This window comes from Labeo rohita, chromosome 11, assembly GCF_022985175.1.
Source record: "Labeo rohita strain BAU-BD-2019 chromosome 11, IGBB_LRoh.1.0, whole genome shotgun sequence".
Classification (NCBI taxonomy): Eukaryota; Metazoa; Chordata; class Actinopteri; order Cypriniformes; family Cyprinidae; genus Labeo; species Labeo rohita.
In genome coordinates, this window is record NC_066879.1 from 11452990 (window position 1) to 11478124 (window position 25135).

General features: G+C 35.4%; 1 protein-coding gene across 1 annotated transcript in view; it reads left to right on the top strand.

Moving 5' to 3' along the window:
- atg7 (ATG7 autophagy related 7 homolog (S. cerevisiae)) overlaps positions 1–24852 on the top strand; it is a 126493-nt gene extending 101641 nt beyond the window's left edge. The window contains 1 exon segment of the mRNA XM_051123117.1: positions 24023–24852. Coding sequence (XP_050979074.1) covers positions 24023–24055 — 33 coding nt within the window. The 3' untranslated portion in view covers positions 24056–24852.
- Positions 24853–25135: the final 283 nt, after the last annotated feature.

Here is a 25135-nt window from a genome sequence, read left to right on the forward strand (position 1 = left end):
AATATGAAGCAGCGCAACTGTTTTAATATTTGTAATAATCAGAAATGTTTCTTGAGCAGCAAATCAGCATATTTAAGTGATTTCTGAAGGATCATGTGACACTGAAGACTGGAGTAATGATGTTGGAAATTCTGCTTTAGTCACAGGAATAAATTACATTTTACTGTATATTCAAATACAAACACATATTTTAAATTGAATGGTATAGTGTATAACATTTCTTAGTTTTATTTAAAAATGAAAAGTATTTGTGCCCTAGTATTAGGGCTGGATAATATGGCCAAAATTGATATCAATTTTGATATGATATAGTTCCAATATCGATATGAACAATATTTAAAAATAAATAAATAAATAAATAAGCCTTAGAAGAACTGCCAAGAATGCCCATAACAGATGTCTGTACCTACAAACTTCTAAAAAATGAATTTGCCAAGTCCAATGAAACCTCCTCCTCCTGTGTAATATTAAAAAAAAAAAAAAAAAAAAAAAAAAAGGTCATATAAATTAATGTTCACCTTTTATTTGTATGTAGCCTTTAATACAAACAAGAAATGTGAAATCACTGTAAAATAAACATAAGACTCTCAGACTCACCTTATTAATATTAATTAGGGCTGTCAAACGATTAGTCGTGGTTAATCGCATACAAGATAAATGTGTGTAATTATTATGTATATATAAATACAAACACATTCATGTATATATTTAAGAAATATTTACAAGTATATGTATTATAATTTTTATAGAATTTATATTATATACAAATAAAAATGTTTTGTACATAACATATTTCTCTTAAATACATACGTTTATTTTTTGTGTATTTATATATACATAATAATTACACACAGTACATGCACATATATTAGGCAAACTCAAACTTTTATTTTGTATGCGATTAATCGTGATTAATCATTTGACAGCCCTAATATTAATATCTTTAAGTCTGATTATTCTTATAGATTAAAAAAAAAAAAAAAAAGTGCTTCAGCCAGGTGCTCAGAGTTGCTGCAAAAAAAAAAAAAAAAGAGTGTGGCTGTAGACAGGCTGATTGAAATTGCAAATGCATTCTCTGCCAGCAGGAGGCGCTTTTGGAGCGGAAGAAACAGTGGTTTCTCCAGTAATAGTCTCAGCCTCAGACATCACGCCCACGGAACGTTGGCTAAATGTCTGACGCATAAGGCACACTTAGCTGAAAACACTTCAGGAGTTTCGAAATCGTCATCAGATTGGTTGGATTATACAGGTTTTCTGGGAGACGTGTGTGTCGTGTTTTTTAACGTTCCAGCTGGAAACAAAAATGCTGTCACGCCGAACTCCTCACAAAATAAGAAAGCTGTCGTGTTTACAACTCTGTGCACTGTAGAAATGAAGCCGGGATAGCTGTGATTGAATGATTGTGAGTGGATGAGCGATTAGAGCTAGTGGCTATCGATCCAGCAGTTTTCTGCGATAGAGGCTGGCTGGGAGAAAGTGTTTGGATATGTTGGCTGTTTTATCTATTCTCACGGCTGCAGATGGAGCACAACTGATCCTGGCGCTATCCGACAGTGCTGTAATCTCCTCTCAGGCCCTTTAGGGGCCACATCACCGGTTCTTATCTTCAAACCACGCATGGGAGAGAAAGATAGGATCGTCCTCATGTTTGGATTTTCCGCTGTTTTTTAGGCTAGGTTACAGATAAAGGTAATGGTTTTAACCCGTGACGGTTTAATTATCTCCACCTATTGTGAGTTGTCATCGTAAGCCTCATATTATGGATTGTTGTCAGCCCACATAATATTTTAAATGAAGAATATACACCATCCACAAATGATTGCTCTATCATTTGGCTGCGGTGTGATTTAGCCTTTAGCTAGTGCACGCAGTAATTAGTGGTGTTTGCTAAGGCAAGCCTCGCTATTACTGGTGCTCATAGTGTCAGCCATGCCACCACGTAACACTGAGTATTAAACATTGTGGAGACCTTTAAATCAGTGTAAAAAAAATCTAATTGCAAAACCTTCTCAACAAAAGTAGTTTAAACAAAGATATTTAGTCGATTACTATGTGAACCGAGAACCATTTTATTGACCTTACTTACACAGTAACTTTTTTGTTCAAAATGTGTCCAAATTTTGTCTCAACATTTCAAAAATGAGTCATCAAAACAAACAATTTAATATTGCACAATGTTGTGCAAGTTGCATACAATATGTGGGAACTGTTATTAAAAATTACTTTTTACTGGCTTAAATGTTGCTGCTGGCACTGTTAGTATGGTTCTTATTTTTATTAAATCATCATTTGATCGATCATCATTGTGTTTGAGGTGAATATGCATCTCATTGCAGCTGTTGGATTTTAAATATTTGCCTAGAAGCATAATATGTTCACAGGCGTTTAGTCACCATGTCATTAAGTAAGCTTCAAAAATCAAACATAAAGATGAAAGAATGAGTCGTGTAGCTCCTTGCATCACAAGTCTTTAGTTTTCTTAACAAGAAGTGTTGAATTCAATAGACATCATTTTACTCATTAGATTAACTAAAGTTTTTAAAGGGATAGTTTACCCAAAAATGAAAATTACTTCATGATTTTTCTAGATGTACATGACTTTCTGGTCTTTAGTATAGGGAACAATTCTTACTATTAACTACACTGACCAAAATTATGAATGCAACACTTTTTTTTTTGCCCCCATTTTTCATGAGCTGAACTCAAAGATCTAAGACTTTCTATGTACACAAAAGGCCTATTTCTCTCAAATATTGTTCACAGATCTGTCTAAATCTGTGTTAGTGAGAACTTCTCCTTTGCCGAGATAATTCATCCACCTCACAAGTGTGGCATATCAAGATGCTGATTAGACAGCATAATTATTGCACAGGTGTGCCTTAGGCTGGCCACAATAAAAGGCCACTCAGTTTTATCACACAGCACAATGCCACAGATGTCGCAAGTTTTGAGGGAGCGTGCAGTTGGCATACTGACTGCAGGAATGTCCACCAGAGCTGTTGCCAATGAATTGAATGTTTATTTCTCTACCATAAACCGTCTCCAAAGGCGTTTCAGAGAATTTGGCAGTACATCCAACTGACCTCAAAACCGCAGACCACGTGTAACCACACCAGCCCAGAACCTCCACATCCAGCATCTTCACCTCCAAGATCGTCTGAGACCAGCCAACCGGACAGCTGCTGCAACAATCAGTTTGCATAACCAAAGAATTTCTGCATAAACTGTCAGAAACCATCTCAGGGAAGCTCATCTGCATGCTCGTTGTCCTCATCAGGGTTTCGACCTGACTGCAGTTCGTCATTGTCACCGACTTGAGTGGGCAAATGCTCACATTCGATGGCGTCTGGCACTTTGGAGAGGTGTTCTTTTCACGGATGAATCCTGGTTTTCACTCTACAGGGCAGATGGCAGACAGCGTGTATGGCGTTGTGTGGGTGAGCGGTTTGCTGATGTCAACGTTGTGGATCGAGTGGCCCATGGTGGCGGTGGGGTTATGGTATGGGCAGGCGTATGTTATGGACAACGAACACAGGTGCATTTTATTGATGGCATTTTGCACAGAGATACTGTGACGAGATCCTGAGGCCCATTGTTTTGCCATTCATCCACGACCATCACCTCATGTTGCAGCATGATAATGCACGGCCCCATGTTGCAAGGATCTGTAAACAATTCCTGGAAGCTGAAAACATCCCAGTTCTTGCATAGCCAGCATACTCACTGGACATGTCACCTATATGCTCTGGATGGCGTATACGACAGCGTGTTCCAGTTCCTACCAATATCCAGCAACTTCGCACAGCCATTAAAGAGGAGTGGACCTACGTTCCACAGGCCACAATCAACATCCTGATCAACTTTATGTGAAGGAGATGTGTTGCACTGCATGAGGCAAATGGTGGTCACACCAGATACTGACTAGTTTTCGGTCTCCCCCGGACCCCCCCAGTACAGTAAAACTGCACATTTTAGAGTGGCCTCTTATTCTGGCCAGCCTAAGGCACACCTGTGCAATAATCATGCTGTCTAATCAGCATCTTGATATGCCACACCTGTGAGGTGGATGGATTATCTCGGCAAAGGAGAAGTGCTCACTAACACAGATTTAGACAGATTTGTGAACAATATTTGAGAGAAATAGGCCTTTTGTGTACATAGAAAAAGTCTTAGATCTAGAGTTCAGCTCATGAAAAATGGGGGCAAAAACAAAAGTACTGTGTTTATAATTTTGGTCAGTGTAGTTACTTATTAGCATGATTATTATTAACATACTGGCTGTTTATGATTTATAAAGCACCTATTCTGCATGATCATATTCTACATCCCTAATCCTACCCAATACCTGAACTTAACAATTACTTTACTAACTATTAAAAAAACAGCAAATTAGGAGTTTATTCAGGCAAAAGCCATAGCTAATGGTTTGTTAATAGCGAGAACTGGACCAAGTGTGACTTTCTTTTTTCAGACAAATATAGTCAGAGTTAATACAATAAAAAAAATAAAAATAAATAAAGCTGTCTTTGCTCTTCCAAGCTTTATAATGGCAGTGAATGGGTGTTGAGATTTTGAAGCAAAATAAAGTATGTCCATCCATCATAAAGAGTACTCCACATGGCTCCGGGGGTTAATAAAGGCCTTCTAAAGCAAATTGATGCATTTGTGTAAGGAAATCATCTATATTTAAAACTTTTCTGAACTGTAATCTTCCGCTAACTGTCGAACGTGCATTCACGAGAGAGTGGCGTTCCAGCGGATGACGGCGTGGAAGTAATCTCTGGTGAGAATAAACTAGTGTCTTGAGAACAAAGTTTTGTTTACAGCAAAGGAGAACTTAGCAAATCCTTGTTTTGTACTTCTGATTTATGACTGGTGTTTTGTTTTGCTCTCTCTGTGCTTCTGTGTTTGTCACCATGTTCGCCTACGCTCTACGTCGTTCGCCGAAATGCCACTCACTCATGAATGCACCTACGACAGTAGAAACTAGAGATACGGTTTATAAAGTTTTAAATATGGTTATTTTTCTTACACAAATGCATCAGTTCGCTTCAGAAGGCCTTTATTAACCCCCTGGAGCTGTGTGGAGGACTTTTTATAATGGATGAATGCACTTTATTTTGCTTCAAAACCTCAACAATCATTCACTGCCATTATAAATTTCGAAAGCCAGGACATTCTCTGACTGTATTCTTCTGAAAGAAGAAAGTCATATACACCTAGGATAACTTGAGGGTGAGTAATTCATTTGGCAAATTTCATTTTTGGGTGAGCTATCCCTTTAAGTTATCAATTTTTAGTTGTAGGGCCCTATATTGACCCTTACTGGAAAAGTTGAAGGGAAAGTTCACCCAAAAATGAAAATTTGGCATTAATTACTCACCCTCAAATTAAGATATTTTTGATGAAATCTGAGACCTTTTGACCCTGCATAGACAGCAACGCAACTGACATGTTCAAGGCCCAGAAAGGTAGTAAGAACATTGATAAAATAGTCCATGGGACATCAGTGGTTCAACCATAATGTTATAAAGCTACGAGAATACTTTTTGTGTGTAAAGAAAACAAAAATAACAACTCTACTCTGCTATTTTCCCTCCGTTTGTGGTCGTTACATGGTTATTTTATTTTTATCCATCAACGTGATTGGATTGAGAGAGAGAGTAATCGAGAGTAAAAGAGTCTTGTGACTCTTGTCAAATCAAATTGTGCATAGAAAACATAACGTCCAACTGCTGTTAATCATAGCTGCTGGAACCGAATTCTTCAAGCATCAGTTCAGTTGAGTTACCAGTATGTTCCTCTAAGGTAAATTTCGGATTTCTGCTTACTTAATTATCTGTATGTGTGCTTGCCTACCTACATGGCCTGAAATTTGGTGTGAGGTTGTGCGGGCATTGCATAAAATGTAATTGTTATTCCATATCCCTATTTAATGCCATTTTTTTCCCCCTTAGAAATTGTAATATCAGCATAACAATTTGAGTAAACGTGTAAAAGGTAGGGGATGATGCCATGAACAATGTGCATAAATGTCAAAATTGTAAAATAAATGATCATGTTTAATGATTCTCATTTCTTTATTGCAAAATGCTAAAACTGGCAATGTTTTGGAGAGAAATGGGCTCTTTTTAATTTCTCATTTTAACCCCTCTTATGGTGTGTGATGGCTGAACTCTGGTATGAGTTTCTAATTGTTTGTATTCTTTGCATTGTTCTAAACATTAATATGTTACGTGCAACAACAGCATGCTGTCTCAGTGGCCTTTACACTTGATTTGTAATTTATTTTTTAACTTTATGATTTAAATAGTGATGATTGTACTGAGAAAAACTTTTGTCTTTTCACCACTTTAATAGTTTTTTTTGGGGTTTTTTTTTTTAAAGATTTTTTGAAGATTTTTTTGGCATTTTGTGCCTTTATTATGACAGGACAGATCAGAATTGACAGGAATTCGAACACGGGACGCCTGGAGTGCAACAGCGCACAAGGCTATCGGCACCAACACTTTAATAAGTTTCAGGTGTTGTTTTGATGTATTTTAAAGAATTGGCAGTCGAAATTAAAACTGCTGGCTGATAGATATTCTTCATTCCTTCTGATGAACAAGATAATGTGAATAACTGTATGTACAGCGTTTTCTAAATGTTTAAATTGCAGTGTACCGCGTTTATTATAAGGGGGTAGAATCCACAGCTCAGTACTCACTACTCAATACTCATGAGTACTTTTAAACAGACTACTCTTTTACTTTTACTCCAGCAGTTTGTTGGACCAAGTACTTTTTACTCTACTCACACTACATTTTTTGGAATGTAATGGTACTTTTACTTAAAGGAGAAGTCCACTTCCATAACAACAATTTACAGATAATGTACTCACCCCCTTGTCATCCAAGATGTTCATGTCTTTCTTTCTTGAGTCATAAAGAAATTGTTTTTGAGGATTTTCTCCTCAACTTCAAAAATCATTTCAAAATCATCCCACGTCGCTGTAGAAGTACCGACCCAGTCTTTGCAAAGTGAACATGCAAAGAAGATCAAACACCCTTAACAAAAAGGTAAAACGGTGATATAGGACGATTTTGAAGTTGAGGGAGAACATGAGATGGGAGTTTTTCGACAAACCCTAACTGTCATGAACCAGAAAAAAACAGCTCAGGCAGAGCGAGACAAGACGAGTGTTTGACATTAAAAAGTATATGTATATTGTATTGTTTTTTTGAAAATAACCGTTTCGCTAGATAAGACCCTTCTTCCTCGGCTGGGATCATTTACGACCGCTTTTGGGATCGTTTGAAGCTGCATTTAAACTGCATTTTGGAAGTTCAAACTCGGGGGGAACCATAGCAGTCCATTATATGGAGAAAAATCCTGAAATGATTTCCTCAAAAAACATAATTTCTTTACGACTGAAAGAAAGACACGAACACCTTGGATGACAAGGGGGTGAGTACATTATCTGTAAATTATATTTTCTCAGTACTTTTTCCACCACTGCTGCTGACACAGGAGCCAGTGTTCTGACATAGACGTCTTTACAAGCAGAGGAATGCACACGTGGTACTCAAATGTCACTTCCAAACAAAACAACTTTATAAAATTTAATAAACAAATCTAATGTGAAATCCACATTTAGAAATTTTCATCTCACATTCATTTGCAAAGGGTGTCTGCACCATAAAGCCCAAAGTATACTTCGTTTTTGTACATGTATGCTAGCGTATGCGTAGAGTCAAACACGTAGCCTTTCAGAGTATCATTTTATGTTGTACGCAAACACTATTTTGTGCTGTTGTTCCGTCTATTCCGTTTCATTTTCTACTGTGAAACAATGGCCCGGGATAGTGTTGCCACCTTGTGGAACAACAGATTACTGCAAAATAACTTAAGTGCGCATGTGCAAACTGCATATACAAAGTACGTGCGGTTCCAAAAATCGGTTGGTTCGCGTACTATTGTAATGACAAAATTTGCGTCACGCACACTGTACGCTGTCCCTCACGTATGCATAAAAGTTGATTTGACACAGCATCCTGTATTTTGACCTGGTCTTATGGTGAACGTGCGTCGTCAGCTGTGATAAACTCAAAGCCACCGGAGCCGTCAGATTGTGTTCCTCAGGACGAACGTACATCAAAACCAGCAAACAGAGATCATAACTGTGCAGAAGTCATCAGAGTGGGATCACCTCTCGCTCTGCGGTCAGGGCTTATTCTCTGGAACAAGAGTCTGTGTTTGATCTGGGCTCAGCTTCTCTAAAAAGCTCCTCTCTGGTTTCAAATGATTTGCCCTCGTCTTTGAAAGTCTTCCAGTCTTTCTCATTAAAAGATCTTTTTCTGAAATCCTGGCTTTAAGGAGGTCTAGTGTGTGTGTGCTTGATTTCCAGTCTGACCACACTTGAGCGGCTGCTCGTCACACTCGTAATTAAACGGGGCAGGTTTGCGCTTGCATACGCCCTGTGCAGGCTTTCTGTTTTTTGCATTTGATTAGCAGTCTGCTGTATCTCAGCACTCCTCTCAGAGATGCTGCGATAAGCTTAGCTACACCTGCCAAACCAGCGTGCGTGGACGTATATCATGTGTGCGTGTTTAGACCTGCTGCACCTCCAGATATGACACACCTGCCTCGTCCTCAAGAACACATCAAACTCTACATTACAATGAGTGATTCACGAGTCAAGTGTCACACTGACCCATTTATCATCAGGACTCTTGCTTTGGAATTTATGTGGGATGTTTTCAGTGAGGAATATCTGTTAGTTTTGGATAGTGATTATTAAACTTGGGCGCCCAAAGTACACTTCATTTTTGGGCTGAATGTTTACCGTATGCATACAGCCCAACGCATAGCCTTTCAAAGCATCTTCCATTTGATAGCATGCGCGAACCCTGTGCTCAAAATGTGCACAATAGAAAGAGTTAAAGTTTCTCACAATTAGCACACAAATGAGAGCTGCAGCTGAGAGAGAAAAAAAAAATTCAGTGACTAGCAACTTCAGTTTAGGTCTGTTGCTTAAATGACTTCAGAAAACACATTTTTTTAGACTCTTTTAGCAGGGCTGCACAATTAATTGTGATATGGCTTGATTATCAAATTACAAGGGCTGTGATTTAAATAAAATATGAATGATATAATAACATATGTTTGTTGCAGGTTTCAGAGTCTTTTCAAAGTCTCAGAGCGTCTTGGTTCAAAGTAAATGCTGCTCCACACAAACTTGATGTTTGAGTCACTTTACCATGCGTTTGGTAACACAACATGAACCAGATGTCCTCCCATGCTTGTAACGAGAAGCGTTTATAAGTCGGCTGTTGTCAACAAAAGAGATGCTTAAAGGGATTTATGCTATTTTCCTCCAAAATAAGAGTTGATGGTTTTACAAAATAATTATTATTGGTATTACTACTACTAAATGAATTTTTATTCTACCATGAAATATTACAATAGTAATAAATGTTTTGTTAAAATGTTATAACTAGTAATAATGAAGCAGTAATAATAATAATGTTATTATTATTATTATTATTATTATTATTATTATGCATTATTTCAGTGTGAAATATTACAATAATAAATATTAATAAATATTAATATTAATACATATTTTGTTAAAATATTATAATTAATGATGATAATAACAACAACAACAGTAATAATAATAATAATAATAATAGTTAATATGTTTATTTCAATTATTTCAAATATTACAATAGTAATAAATATTTGGTTAAAATAGTATGATTAATAATAATGATAATAAGAATGACAATAATAATAATAATAATAATAATAATAATTATTATTATAATTCTTAATATTATTATTGTTATTGTTATTGTTATTATTATTGTTATTGTCGTTGTTGTTGTCGTCGTCGTTGTATTTCACTGAAATATTACAATAGTAATACATATTTTGGTAAAAATATAATAATAATAATAATAATAATAATAGTTTGTTCAAATATTATGATTAATAATAATAATAATAATAATAATAACTATTGTTGTTGTTTTTATTATTATTATCACATATTAACTGTACTGTAAAATAAAATAATTATTATTTGTATTATTATTATTATTATTATTAACACCCTATTAACTGTACTGTAAAATAAAATAATTATTATTCTTATTATTATTAGCATTATCATTATTAACACCATATTAACTGTACTGTAAAATAAACAAATTATTATTATTATTATTATTATTATTATTAAAAATGTAAAATAAAAACATTATTATTTTTTATTATTTATTTTATCATCATCATCATTATCATTATTATTATTATGTATATTTCACTGTGAAATATTAAAATAATAATAATAATAATTATTATTATTATTATTATTATTATTATTATTATATTTTGGGTAATCAAATATTTTAATTAGTGATTAATAATTCAATTTATATTATTATTATTATTATTATTATTATTATTATTGTAACTCATCAACAACAAAGCAACAACATTCTTATTCTTATTCTCATTCTTATTCTTATATGTTAATGCCATATTTATATATAATATCATTATATTTTTAGACAAATTGTTTATCCCTACAAACAAGAACAGCAAACATTTTTTTGCACTGTCACAATCACAATTATACAAAATAAAAATCACAACTTTTTTTTCCTCCAAATTGTTCAGCCCTACCTCACGTTTATTGTGAGCTTAAACATTTTGCTAAACATCTCATGTTGTGATTTTTGTGAGCATGTTAAAGATTTGAGCATGTGAGTTGTGTACATAACAACAGAATTTTCACTTTGAGTTGAATGCTTCCTTTAAATTGTTCTACATCGCCGCAAGGCAAACCAGCCTTTTTTTCACTGTGGTGGGAAGAAAGCTCACTCCGGAAAGAGCAGGACCCTAAAATGGCCTTTCCCTTGATATGTGGGGCAGGAAATGTGTCACAGAGGGAGATAGAGCCAGGATGGAGCGGAGTCAAGCAGGGGCCTCCATCCATCCCGAACAACAACAAACCGCAGCTGCAGCGCGCTACGCCACCACACCCTAGAGAGACGCTGCGCTCTGTTTTGCTAGCTGCTATTTATGTGAATCTGCTTGATGCTGAGAGAAGGAAGAGTGCGAAAAAAACTTGCTAGTTTTGCCATGTTTACCTCCCGCCTGCTAGTTTCTCTGCTAGTCTGTTCCAGTTCAGTATAAAGTATAATTAGAGTAGAAATGAGCAATGAGTTTCTACACTGGCTGTGTCCATGTGTGTTTATGGCCATGTTTTGGGCTAAAGCGAGTGACTCAATGTCCTGAGGGAGTGAGTGTGGAGATGTGTGTGGAAGTGAGTTTTTGAGCGGGAGAGGGGAGGATGGCCATCTCTGACAGCCGGAGGAGGAGTTAGAGACGTGAGGCCGTCAGCAAGGAGGGAAAAACCCAGGCCGTCTCCTCCAACCAGTTGAGAAAATTTCCCCTTCCACGTCGGCCAGTGTTCCTGTGAGGAGCGTAACCTCCCGCCCTCACTAACACGTCCCATCTGGCATTAGTAGTGAGGCTCTGGTCATCTGCTGAACATGACAACTTTACACAAACATACTGACTACACGTTTGCTCTTTTCCATGATTTTAAGGGTCTGTTACAGTAAGTTGGAGAAACTATTGTCTTACATAAAATGAACACAGCATGGAAATAGCTAGTGTCAAATGAACAGGAAGTGACATTATTCGGACCCTTTCAGCAACGTTGAGAAGAAAAGTAAATAATCTTAATCAATTTTATCAGTTTTATTAATTTACACTAATTGTAATGTTGAGTGCCCTCATCATTTTTTCTGTATATATGTGTGTGTGTGTTGACTTTTTTAAAACGTTTACATCCCCTTGATTCTTAATACTGTGTTATTACCTGAATAATCCACAGCTGTTTTTTGTTGTTTGTTTGTTTAGTGATAGTTGTTCATGAGTCCCTTGTTGGTCCTGAACAGTTGAACTTCCTGCTGTTCTTGAGAAAAATTCTTCAGGTCCCACAAATGCTTTGGTTTACCAGCATTTTTGTGTATTTAAACCATTTCCAACAATGACTGTATGATTTTGAGCTCCATGTTTTTACACTGGGGACAACTGAGAGACTCATATGCAACTATTACAGAAGGTTCAAATGCTCACTGATGCTTCAGAAGGAATAACCATGCTTTAAGAGTCGGGGGGTGAAAACTTTTGAAACTTTTTTTTTTTCATTTAGTATTGCCCTTCAGAGGCTACAGAAGATGTTTCCCAGAAGACAAAATTCACCCTGATCTTCAAATTCAAAAAGTTTTCACATATATATATATATATATATATATATATATATATATATATATATATATGTATATATATATACATAGTTTTTCAATTTTCAATTTGAGGTTTTAGTTTGTTTTGTTTAAACAAAGACAATAAATGCTGAAATGGCAAGTAGCAAAAATTTCTAGTAGCAAAAAGTTTTTTGTTAAAGCAGGCTTATTAAATTTAACTGAAAACATATTTGTAGCATTTATAACATGTTTGGTAATTAAAATGAAGCTGTTAATACATATAAAACAACATATTAAATGAAAAACCTAAATAATTTACTAAAGTAGATTTGAAACTGAAATTAAACTAACCAATCAATCGTAATACTTAAAAGAACAAAAACATAATGACAAACTATAATAAAATGACTAAAACAAAAATTAAAGTATACAATTAAATAAAAAAAAAACTGTACTAGTATATATGTGACCCTGGACCACAAAACCAGTCTTAAGTCGCTGGGGTATATTTGTAGCAATAACCAAAAATACATTGTATGGGTCAAAATTGTTGATTTTTCTTTTATGGCAAAAATCATTAGGAAATTAAGTAAAGATCATGTTCCATGAAGATATTTTGTAAAATTCCTACTGTGAATGTATGAAAACTTAATTTTTGTTTAGTCATATACATTGTTAAGAATATTATTTGAAGAACTTTAAAGGCAATTTTCTCAATATTTTGATTTTTTTGCACCCTCAGATTCCTGATTTTTAAATAGTTGTATCTCGGCCAAATATTGTCCTATCCTAACAAACCATGCATCAATGGAAAGCTTATTTATTCAGCTTTCAGATGATGTTAAAATGATATAAAATATAAAATGACCCTTATGACTGGTTTTGTGAACCAGGGTCACATATAATATCATAATTATATTTATATAATTATATAATTTTTTTTTTTTTTTTGTATGGTTTTAATTTAAATTTGAGTTGAAGCCCGGTACTTGAAAACTGTCAGGAAGTTTCACTTAGTTAACCTTAGTTAACGCTTAGGATGTCTGACGATGAACAGTATAACACCACCTAAGAACATTATAACAATCTGTCGACAATATTGTATAGTATTTTTACTTTATTTTACTATATTCGTATAGTAATATAAATATAGCAGTATGTTTTTAAACAATTACACATAATATTATTATATTAAACATTTTTTTTTAATATTTATTCATTTATTTATTTATTTTTATATTTATTTTTAATGATTATGTTAAATGTCAAATATCCATCCAAAAAAAAAAAAACAACTTGTTTTTAAGTCATGTTTTTAAACTGTAACAGGATGATGAGATGGAACTTTATAGAAACCAAATTCAAAATAAGACTCATACAACTATTTTTTTTTATTTTTTTTTTGTGGGCCGTATTTACCTGTGTTCATGATGAACGCGTCTGCTGAGATAACTTCTTGAGACGCTGTTTTTGGAACAGCTGACAGAATGACCTCTGGGAGCCAATTTGCTTTGCTCTGTATCTCATCTATGCAGGCCTTTTGGGCTCTTTCCCTGAAAGAATGGCACATTCCCAGCTAAAGCTCAGCGTGTGGGACACAAAGACAACTGAGTGCAGAAGCGCTTCTTCCCAACCAAACACACTCCTCTGTTCAACAACCATGGGCTCCGTTGTTACTCAAACATTACCTCCTCTGACAACATCATTTCACCAAAAATCACTCCCAGTATGTGCGTTTCTGTCCACGGTATTGAATCGATTGACTTTAGTAACCATGGTCTGACATTTTATCAGCTCACATAAATGCTGTCATCGTTTACTCACCCTCATGTCATTCCAAACCTGACTTACTTTTTTTCTACAAGAAGATATTTTGAAGAATGTTTTTTGTTCGTACAGTTTTTTTTTTTTTTTTGTTGTTTGTTTTTCATCTAGCTGCTTGATTGCTTGCTCTTTTGGGTGAACTATCACTTTAAAAAATCTGTCATCATTTACTGATCCATCATTTGTTTAAACCTGTATAATTTTTTTTTAGTAACACAAAAGGAGTTTTGAATAATGTACCGGTTGCTCTTTTCTATTCATTGATAATGAATGAGGACTGAAGCTTCAAAAAGGACACAAAAGCAACAAAACCGTATCATGGTAGTCTCATTTTAGGTGAACTACTTTTCTAAACCAGTCTAGTTTATGACATGATGCCTGTGTCCTTGAGGGCTTGTGTGAGGTATTTTCTAAGATCATACGAGACACCAAATATCAGTAATTTGAAGGACTTTCCATATCCTGAAATATCCCAGAATGATGGCGTGTATTGTGAAGCAACCGGCTGTATCTGCTCATTCACACACCTGTGTGTGTTAAACCTGACCAGACATGTTCCTCCTGCTGGAAACTCTCCAGATCTCAAGCCCTCTGGCTACCAAACAATCCAGCTAAATTACAGCTCCTCTAGCTCCAGGACCCATCTTTGTTGATGTAAAATCATTTGAAATATATCACCGGTTGTAACAGTTCAGCCAAAGTGTTACTTTTAACCCATCTGTTATAGTTAACCTGTTCAATTGCTGGTGCTGCTGGAGATCTTTCTTTTGCAGTGTTCAGGAATGAGACAATCCTATTGAGAATGAAAAGCATCTGGTCATCTTGACATTAGTGAATGTCATGTTTACACATTTTGCAAATGAGCTGCTTTGGTCCTTTATTGCCAGGCAAACCCGTTGACTCGAACTGAGGAACAACCGCAGACACGTGAAATCTTCAAATGAATAGGAAAAGCTCAATTATTAAACAAAGCTGCAGAGACACACATAAGATTATATAATAGCATCTACTCTGGAGCACAATTTTCCCAAGACTGAATGAAATAAGATGGTTTCAGTAGAAACTCTAGTGTTTGTTTTTGTGATTTGAAACATGATTTACATGTGTTCATGAAGTGAGAAGTAACAAAGTTGATCATGATAATCCACAAGTAATCCACACCACTCCAGTCCATTAATTAGCGTCTTGTGAAGCCAAAAGCTGCATTTTGTAAGAAGCAAATCCATCAAGACATTTTTAACTTTAAACTGTTGCTTCCGGCTAAAGTATGAGCCCATAATCCACAATAACACTTCCTCTAGTGAAAAAGTCTCATCTGAATCAAAAGAGAAATTACACTCTAAACAAATACGTGGGTTACAAATAAAAATGGTAAAAGTACATGATAATTATTTCTTTATTTTTTGTAGAACATTTCTTGTATTCACTCACGTAATAAAAGATCATAAAACTGCATGGATAATGCCAGAAAGAAATCAGCAATACATTTAACATAGTTTTAGTTTTAGAGTTGTTACACTTCATAAAAGCATGTCACCTGCACATTCATGAATTTTGTTGAGAAAGTAGTTCTTTAGATGTGTGTTAATGTATAATAAATGATGTATATATTGGTATAAACTGATCTGTTAATCATTTTATTATCATATTATATCAGTTATTTATGAAAAAAAATATATAGTGTCACACAAAATGCATTTATTTTTTATTTAGTACTGTTCTGAGTAAGATGTTTTACATAAAAGATGTTTACACGTAGTCCTCAAGACAAAAATAAATTGCTGCAGTTATTAAAATAACCCCCTTCAAAAGTTTGGGAACCCTTGGTTCTTAATACTGTGTGTGGTTACCTGGATAATCTTTTCTTTTTTTTTTTTTTTGTGATGGTTGTTTATGTGTCCCTTGTTTGTTCTGAACAGTTAAACTGAACACTGTTATCCAGAAAAATCCTCCAGGTCCTGCAGATTCTTCATCTTTTGCATATTTGAACCCTTTGGAAATATGACGCATTAGGATCAAGCTAAATTTGTCTTCTGGGAAATATGCGAGTATTTTCCGAAGGGTAGTACTAAATGGGTAAAATATTATATTTATAAAATAAGAAAAATTTAGATATCTTCATCCTGTTCAAAAGTTTTCACCCCCGGCTTAATGCGTTGTGTTTCCTTCTGAAGCATATTTCATAAATTAATTGTATTCTAAAGCACAGTATAAAAAACATAAATTAAACTGGGATCAAAATGAGAGAACACTTCCAAGTTATTAGTGTTATTCTGGCACTTGGTGCTAATTTCTTTAATTATGAAAAACCCTATTTAACGGGCAGCATTCCTCTCATTTTGACTGAAACTGTAAGATGGCGGGCCACTCTAAGGTGGCTAAAATCCTGCAACATGAGGTTGTCCAGATAAAGGCCAACGGGATGACACTTTCAGCCACTGCAAGAGAAGCTAGTCATTCCATATCTGTGATTTCTCAAATATTGCAGGTTTTCAATAACACTAATTCATTCAAGTCCCCCAAAAAGGCTGGTCATCCACGTAAGACAAATGAATGAGAAGACAGGATAATAAAGAGATTACATACTCTCAGTGGGGAAGTGGTTCAACACCACAGCTGGAATTGCTTGCCAGTTCACCACTGATCAGGGTAAGGATCTGTAACGGCATATTTAAGAGAAGTCAGACAGAGAGCGCACTCTGCAGTGACCAAGTCTCTCATCAGCAGAAAAAAAATTAAAAAGCTCACCTTTCTTGAGGAGCATGTTGTGTGGAGAGAGGTGAACTGGTCCAAAGTTCCCTTTAGTAATGGAAGCAAGTTTAATTTATTTGGATTTGATGGGAAACATTTAGTTCAACATCAGACTGAGAAAAGACCGAAGCCCAAGTGTGTAAAGAAGTCAGTGAAATGTGGATGAGGAAGTGTAATGGTTTGGGGGATGTTTTCTCTAGCAGGAGAACATCAAAGTTCCTTCGCTGCAAGCATTTCCCAATCAGCCTGCTATTTTCACGCAAGAACGGGTAAAACGCGTAAAGCAGTTCCTTAAAGCTAAGAACACTGAAATAATAAAATGGCCGGGCCCAAGTCCTGATCAAAACACGATTGAAAATCTCTGGAAAATCCTTGGTGACAAAGTTATGGCGAGAACCCACTACACCAAACTATTCAAGGAAGTGGAAGAAGAGTGAACCAAGATCACACCAGCGCAGTCACACCAAACTAGTAAAGTCCTGCCGCAGATGTGCTGAAGTCATTGAAAGCAAGGGCAAGCAAGGGGCGTAACCCACCAGAAATTGAGTTGTAATCTTCTTTTGCACTACAGTGGTTACTGTTCTCTAATTTTGATAACTGTGTTTCCACAAGACAAAGATTTTTGTTGAACGTTAGTAGAAGACAAAGTTAGTAGAACGGTGGTATACCTACAGCTAATACGCCTTCAAATTTGAAGTGATGAAGATTAACATTATTTTGGGAAAAAAAAAAATATATATATAGATCATTCTCTAATTTTGATCTCACTGTAGATCTCTTAATCCACCCCATATTTAACAACTACCTTACTAACTAAAAATAAACAGCAAATTAGAGGTTAACTGAGGCAAAAGTCTTAGTTAATAGTGAGAATTGTCGCCAAACTAATGTGTGACCAAAATGTTTGTTAAACAACAGTACATCTCGTACAAATTCATAATTTACTTGTTTGTGTAATTTTTTTTAATCTTGGGTCTTTTTGAAATAAATTTACAAATGACTTCTTCTGAGCTGTCAGATGCTGAAGGCCTTTGAGAGGAACATGGGGTGCAGTGATTCATCTGAAATTGTTGTTATGTAATGACAGCTTTAATAATAACTCTGTGCTGTCGTCAGGTTAATGTGAGCGGGAAATGAAGATGGTCACTCATCTTCTCCTCTGTTTACATGTACGTTCTGCTCTCGGTAATTACTTCAGAATGAAAAGACTGGCAGAAAGCATTGTGCTTCATGAAGACGAACACAATCTCCTGTGGGATTCAGTGTTTGTTTGGCAGAATATTCTTTATCGTGTTGTTCTGACTCTCTTTTTCACACACATGCTGTATATATATAACCCAAGAGCTTGTGTTGATGTGTGTAACATGTATGACATGCGGTCACACGCCCATGAGACGACTCTACAGCGCTCTGATAATTGAACGATACATCCACTACACTGTTATTAAGATGATTCATGTAATTACAGCCCTAAACCGCTGCTGCAAACACAAGTGTGCTCTCATGCAGCAGCAGAGCAGGGTGTGGATTCACCACTTTATCTTTCTGATCTCCAGCGAGGACCAGTGGCATTGTTTTTATTATTACTATTATATTTTACTGTATTAGTAGTAGTTTTATTTCATTTAAATGCACTAAAAAGTCATCATCCACCCTCCTTGGAAGATGGATTGCTGAGGGTCTCTAGAACCAACGTTTTAAACATTTTTTATATTGCATCTTAGCACACCACACAAAAAATTGTATTTGATATAGGCGAAATAATGATTAAAATGATTAAAAATACTGCTGTCCACTTCCAGAACAACAGATAATGTACTCACCCCCTTGTCATCCAAGATGTTCATGTCTTTCTTTCTTCAGTCGTAAAGAAATTGTGTTTTTTGAGGAAAACATTTCAGGATATTTCTCCATATAATGTACTGATATGGTCCCCAGAGTTTGAACTTACAAAATGCAATTTAAATGCAGCTTCAAATGATCCCAAATGCGGTTGTAAATGATCCCAGCCGAGCAAAACAATTGGTTATTTTTATTTAAAAAATACAATTTAAATCTCAAACACTCGTCTTGTCTTGCTCTCCCTGAACTCTGTGTATTCTGGCTCAAGATAGTTAGGGTATGTCGAAAAACTGATTGTATTTTCTCCCTCAACTTCAAAAATCATTTCAAAACCATCCAACATTGCTGCAGAAGTTCCGACCCAGTCTTTGCAAAGTGAACATGTAAAGAAGATCAAACACCCTTAACAAAAAAAGGTAAAACCGCGATATTGGACGATTTTGAAGTTGAGGGAGAAAATTTTCAAGTTTTTTGACATACCCTAACTGTCTTGAGCCAGAAAACACCGAGTTCAGGGAGAGCAAGACAAGATTGACATTAAAAAGTATATAAATTGTATTATTTTTATAAAAATAACCGATCGTTTCGCTAGAAAAGACCCTTCTTCCTCAGCTGGGATCTTTTACGACCGCTTTTGGGATCGTTTGAAGCTGCATTTAAACTGCGTTTTGGAAGTTCAAACTCGGGGCACCATATCAGTCCATTATATTTTTCCTCAAAAACACATAATTTCTTTACGACTGAAGAGAGAAAGACACGAACATCTTGGATGACAAGGGTGTGAGTCCATTATCTGTAAATTGTTGTTCTGTAAGTTAAACCTCTTCAGATAAAATAAATTAAAGATAGATAGATATGTACCTGTGGCAACTCAAAAATTATGTTATTTCTTGCATATTTGGCAGCAGTTGCGATGAATAAAATGAAATGTCTAGTGAGTGGTGCTTAAAACATTAAATTTTCTCTCAAACTTTTTTTTTTTATATATGCTGGTTAATGCATATGTCGCTGCAGTACAGGAATGAAATAATGTCCAGTAAATGACTTTAAATCTAACCTAACCCAACATAAACCTAATGTTACCCAAAGCAAGCAGGAGACAAAAATGCATTTGCTGAAGCAACTGTCATTTTATCTTGCTTCTGCAAGTCATTAAGCTCTTTTATCATGATTTGTGCTTCACATCACAAGTGTAATGCAGTACCGGGTGTGCTACCGAGCAAGTTTACCACATTAGAAAAGCCACAAATATGGAGCTGATTATGTGACACAAACTTCAGTATGTATTAGTTTACAAATCATGCACTATGGTAAAAGTGTTTTGAGATCATAATGTAGTATTGTGCAAGAAACTACACAAAAAAAGCCTTTTTTTAATCGATAATATGAACCTGTAATCACATTTTGTATGAAAAAGACCAAAAGTTATCTGTGTTTTACTTCCCCTGTTGTTCATTTCAGCTGGAAACTAGTCATTTGGACATATAGCTACATTTTGTGGATGTAGGTAGAGTAGGTTTTCCTAATGCACCTGTTTTGCACAAAACTTGGTTTTGTGGCACTTTATTTTACAGTATGTGTACTTACAGTAGTTATAGTTGTAGTTATCTAAGAAAGTACTGGGAAATATAATGTAACTGTAAAAAACAGTTGAGAAAACGTACAAAAAAAAAAAAAAAAAACTCTTTGTTTGATACTTTGTTTAGCCAATGTAAATTTTTAGTTTCATGCAATGCTAATTGTCTTATTTTGCTAAAAGAAAAAATTGTGTCACAGCAACTGAAACAACAATCCTTGAGGCCATTTGTTTCTGTTTTCTGGATGAAAATAGAATTTGTAAAAAGTCTCCACATTATCAATTGTATGTTCATTTCTAAATGACAGCTAGTGAATTGTTATAGAAAGCTAAATGGATAACTTAGTCTAATATGTAGACAGCATTGTCTTTGTTTGTAAAACATCTTACAAGACCGATATATCCAGGAAACGTAAGTAAATGGTTCAACATACCCAGGACCTCAAAACTAGACACACAAACCTCAAGAACGATGGCAATCGACAAAACTTAAAAAGATGAGCTCTTTACACCACAGTACAACAAGTAACTAGCAATAATGACACAACAAGAGCAACAAAAAAAAAAAGAAAAAAAGTTTAAACAAACAGCAAAACAATCCTATTTTATTTATTCATGCTGCAATGCATGCTGGGAACTCACAAAGCCTTAACATTTCAACAATATAAAAATTCTTTGTTCAGACAACTGTGTTTAACTAGTTGGGTGTAATTTTGTTGGTCTGACAAGGGTTTTTATGTAGTGTAGCATTTTTTAGTATTTAAGACTCAAAATGTTTCGTAAACTGGAAAATATGCAGTTGAATTGTTTAGTGTCACTGTAAAGTTTTCACCAGTTTCAACTTAAAAACTTAAGCAGCTGTATTAAAATGTGAAGTTAAATCAACTTAAAAGCACAAGTCATTTTAACTCACTTTATTGTATTGAGTTGTAATGACTTGTAGTTTTAAGTTGATTTAACTTCAAATTTTAAGGCAGCTGCTGAACTTAAGTTTTTAAGTTGAAACTGATAAAAACATTTTACAGTGTATGTGGGTTAGGTGTACGGGTTGATTCAGGGTTAGTACCTAGTTATCCAGTGCTGGGGAAAGTTACTTTTAAAAAGTAACGCATTACAATATTGTGTTACTCTCAAAAAAAGTAACTCATTCTATTAGTTACTTTTTTAAGAACAGTAATGTGTTACTTTTGTATTACTTTTTATCATCTGGGCTGGACTTGCTTGTCTTTAATATAAAAAGACTCTTTTTAATTATTAAAGCTCTTTCACATCAAACGTGACACGAATAAGCCTTAGGCTGAGTGATATGTAAATCCACGTCTGTACAGTAAAAGGCACAGCTCAAACAAACCTTTCGGCTGTGCTGAATAGGACACTCATTTTTGCTTATTACTATGGTTGAATTGGATTATCAAAGGTCAACAGCAAAGCCACTTGTTAATAAAATGGCATTAAATATATAAAGGATATTTGTATTTAATTATTGCAGGTCTGCATCACATTTTGAATTTGCAATTCACTGTTTTTATTCATTTTGAGAAATAAGTGAGATGAGTAAATGCACGTTCGCATTTAGTCTAGAACTACAGTAAGCATAATGTTTACACAGTGCACACAATGCCTTTGCACTTACTCCCGATTTCTCTCAACATGCGGACAGGAGGATTGTCAGTCAGTGAATAGTACTTATATGAAAATGTAACTTTTATTGAAAGTTAAAAAGTAATGTGTTACTTCCCTGATTACGTAACTTGCATTACTTGTAATGCATTACCCGCAACACTGGTAGTAGGGCTGGGCGATAATTTGATAACGATAATTATCGCAATATAATTTTCCTTGATAAAACGATATGAAGAGTTCGATAAATGTTCGATATAATTTTTATGTGCCAAAAGTGGAACGACCGTTTATCCGCTCAGACCAAAGTTCAAACTCCCCTGGAAAAACCGAGCGCATCGCGACCGCCGCGTGCCTACATTTGAAATAACGAACTTGAGCGCGCAAAATATGTGAACGGCTCCGATAAGCGAGCACTAAAGCGCTGTGAGATCCAGTGTGAAATACTTGAATTCAGCGATGAACACAAATGACTCTGTGATTCAACGAGACAGTCAGAAGGCTTTTCAGTTTACACATCGCCATCATTTACCATGGATTTACTGTAGTAACTCTTACTGCACCATGGTATTGTGGCAGCAATGTGGGATATATTCACATTGAATTTTATTACAGGAGTATGGAGTAATGGTATATAATTTTAGTATGTATGTATTTGTGATTAAGCTATAGCATGTGTGCATTTATACAGAATGTTTTTACCATGGTATTGAGGTACCATTATGTGTGGGTTTTAACTGTGTTTATCATGATTTAAAATGTATGCTTGCTACTATGAAAGACCAATGCTTAATTATAAAAAAAAAAAAAAAAAATCTGAGCATAAAACTGAGGTTGCTACAATTTTTACAGATGTTACTGATTGGTAATGAACAAAAATGTACCTCTGCATCCTCAAGCTACTATCAAATGTGCATTTCTAAGAGACAAAAAAGTGATATTATTATTATTATTATCATCATACAACCCAAACCTGTTTCTTGAAACATTATAACTCATTAGGACATGCAGAAATGATTTTTTGTGTTTAGATATTTATTTTGTTAAGGAAAATTAATGGTCTGGTTTCTACAACTTTCACTTTGGAGCAAAAATCTGACTTTAAACTTCAAAAGAAATAAAGATTTGACATTTATCGTGATAATTATTGATATCGACTGATAAAAAATTATCGTTCATATCGCCCAGCCCTAACTGGTAGTTACTATAGTAACTACATGGTATGTACATGCAGAACAGGACTGTAAAATAAACTACTACTAAAAACTTTTTGTACATATGGTTTGATGGCTGTCATCTTGCATTCTGTCTCAAAAGTTTTCTCAATAATGTTACACATGGCAGTTTTGCTCCTGGGTGAGATCTCATTCTTGATTGACTTTGATGATAATTGCATTTCACCACGACTGCTGTTAAAAGTTTCATCTGGGTTTCACATAAACTTTTTATATAAATGAGGCACGAGAAGGGTCTTTGACCAAGATGTCAATATCAGGTATTAACCGCTACACTCGTGTTTGCCCAGAGGCAGTGTGATGTGCGTGTTGTGAAGTAACTGAGGGTCAGTCGAGTTTGTCCATCATGTCGGCGGTTCGTTCCCGTCTCTTTCAGCTCTCTCTTTACCTCTCACTTATCTCTAGGGGGTTTTTGTTTTTTTTGACTTGGCGCCGACTTCAAAGTGAAAAGGCCGCTGAAGTTGTTTTTTGTTCGGCTTTTATTAGCATGTCAATGACACGGAGCTTTTGACAGCCAGGTGTGCTGTAGAAGAAAGAGGCTCTAGCCGCACACACAAACACACACACATCAGTCGCCTCCGTAATCCAAACTCAGACTCGCACACTAATGTCTGGCCTCTTTGTCTTCAAAAGCATGTTTATCTTCAGTCTCAGCACAACTTTGGTTAAGTTTTCAAACATGCGTGTTGTTTGCAGGATTACTGCTTGAATAGAGCTTTGCATGTTCAGATGTTCATGTGCCGAACCGTCGTCAGATGATAATGCTGCACACCTGCAGCTCCACGTTAGACATCATGAGACCAGATCGCTGCACTCTAGAACCTGCTGCACACTTTTGTCATTTACTTTTAGGAGGTTTTGATCATTTTATTTGAACAGCTTTCTGATCTCTTCCTCTTCTGCAGATCTGGGACATGAGTGATGACGAGAGCATTTGAAGGACTCTGGACCAAACTGCTGGAGACACCAAATGAGGTTCCTTTAACTGGCTGTGATTTTCATGGCAGCTCGTTTTCAGACATCCTGTTATAACTGCATATGGTGACCTCACTCCACATGGATCTCTCATGATGTACTTGTTGAAATATTCATCTTAATCATTCACATTCTACCTGTCAGTGCTTGTCTGTGTCAGGATAGATGCCAGAATTAAAGTGATGCAAATAAACCAATGCTCTTGTCTAAGGGACCGTCCACCCAAAAATTAAACCACCCTCATGTCGCTCAAAAACCCAATGGCTTTTAAACACAAAAGAAGATATTTTGAAGAATGTTGGTAACCAAACAGTTCACAGTATCCATATTATACAAGTCAATGACTACCAACAGCAGTTTGGTTATGTCAGTCTTCAGAAGTCGAAAGTTTGGAATGACATGAGGATGAGTAAATGATTTTTGGGTGACAAACAGTCAGCTGTTCTTTAAGCCATTGTTGTTGACCAAGATCCTGATTTCATGCATTCTTTAACTGGCTTAATGTTCATTAAGAGTATTATATTGTTTATGGCAGGGGTCTGAATCTTCCTTTAGTTCAGTGGTAATGCAAACACACCTGAACTGAGGAATTGTGTTGCAGGTCAGTGTAAAATAACAGCACTAAACTCTTGGTTTGGACTGTACATCCAGTCACTCAATGTCATCTCTGTCCTGTATCACTGCACTGTAACTGTCTAGAAATGTGGCATTCTTTTTGACATTTGTTCTCATAATAAACAAAATATATTCACATAGTGAACCATTCTGAAATGTCTTTTGTAATATTTGCTTGCTTTTGGTCTCTTGGGTAAGTAGCTTGTTGGAAATGGGGCTTGACAGAAACGCTAGTTTGATGTTTTCCACAATCAGAAAAAAAATTTAAAAAAAAAAGAAAGATTTGCGAAAACGCTTCGAAATCCTGATCGGAATTTGTGATATGCACTCTGAAGTCCCAAAGTGATTTAAATGATTTGCCCACACCGAATTCCAGAATAGTCTGAACTGAAACCTAAATAATCGTGTACCATAATTTCAGCTCAGGA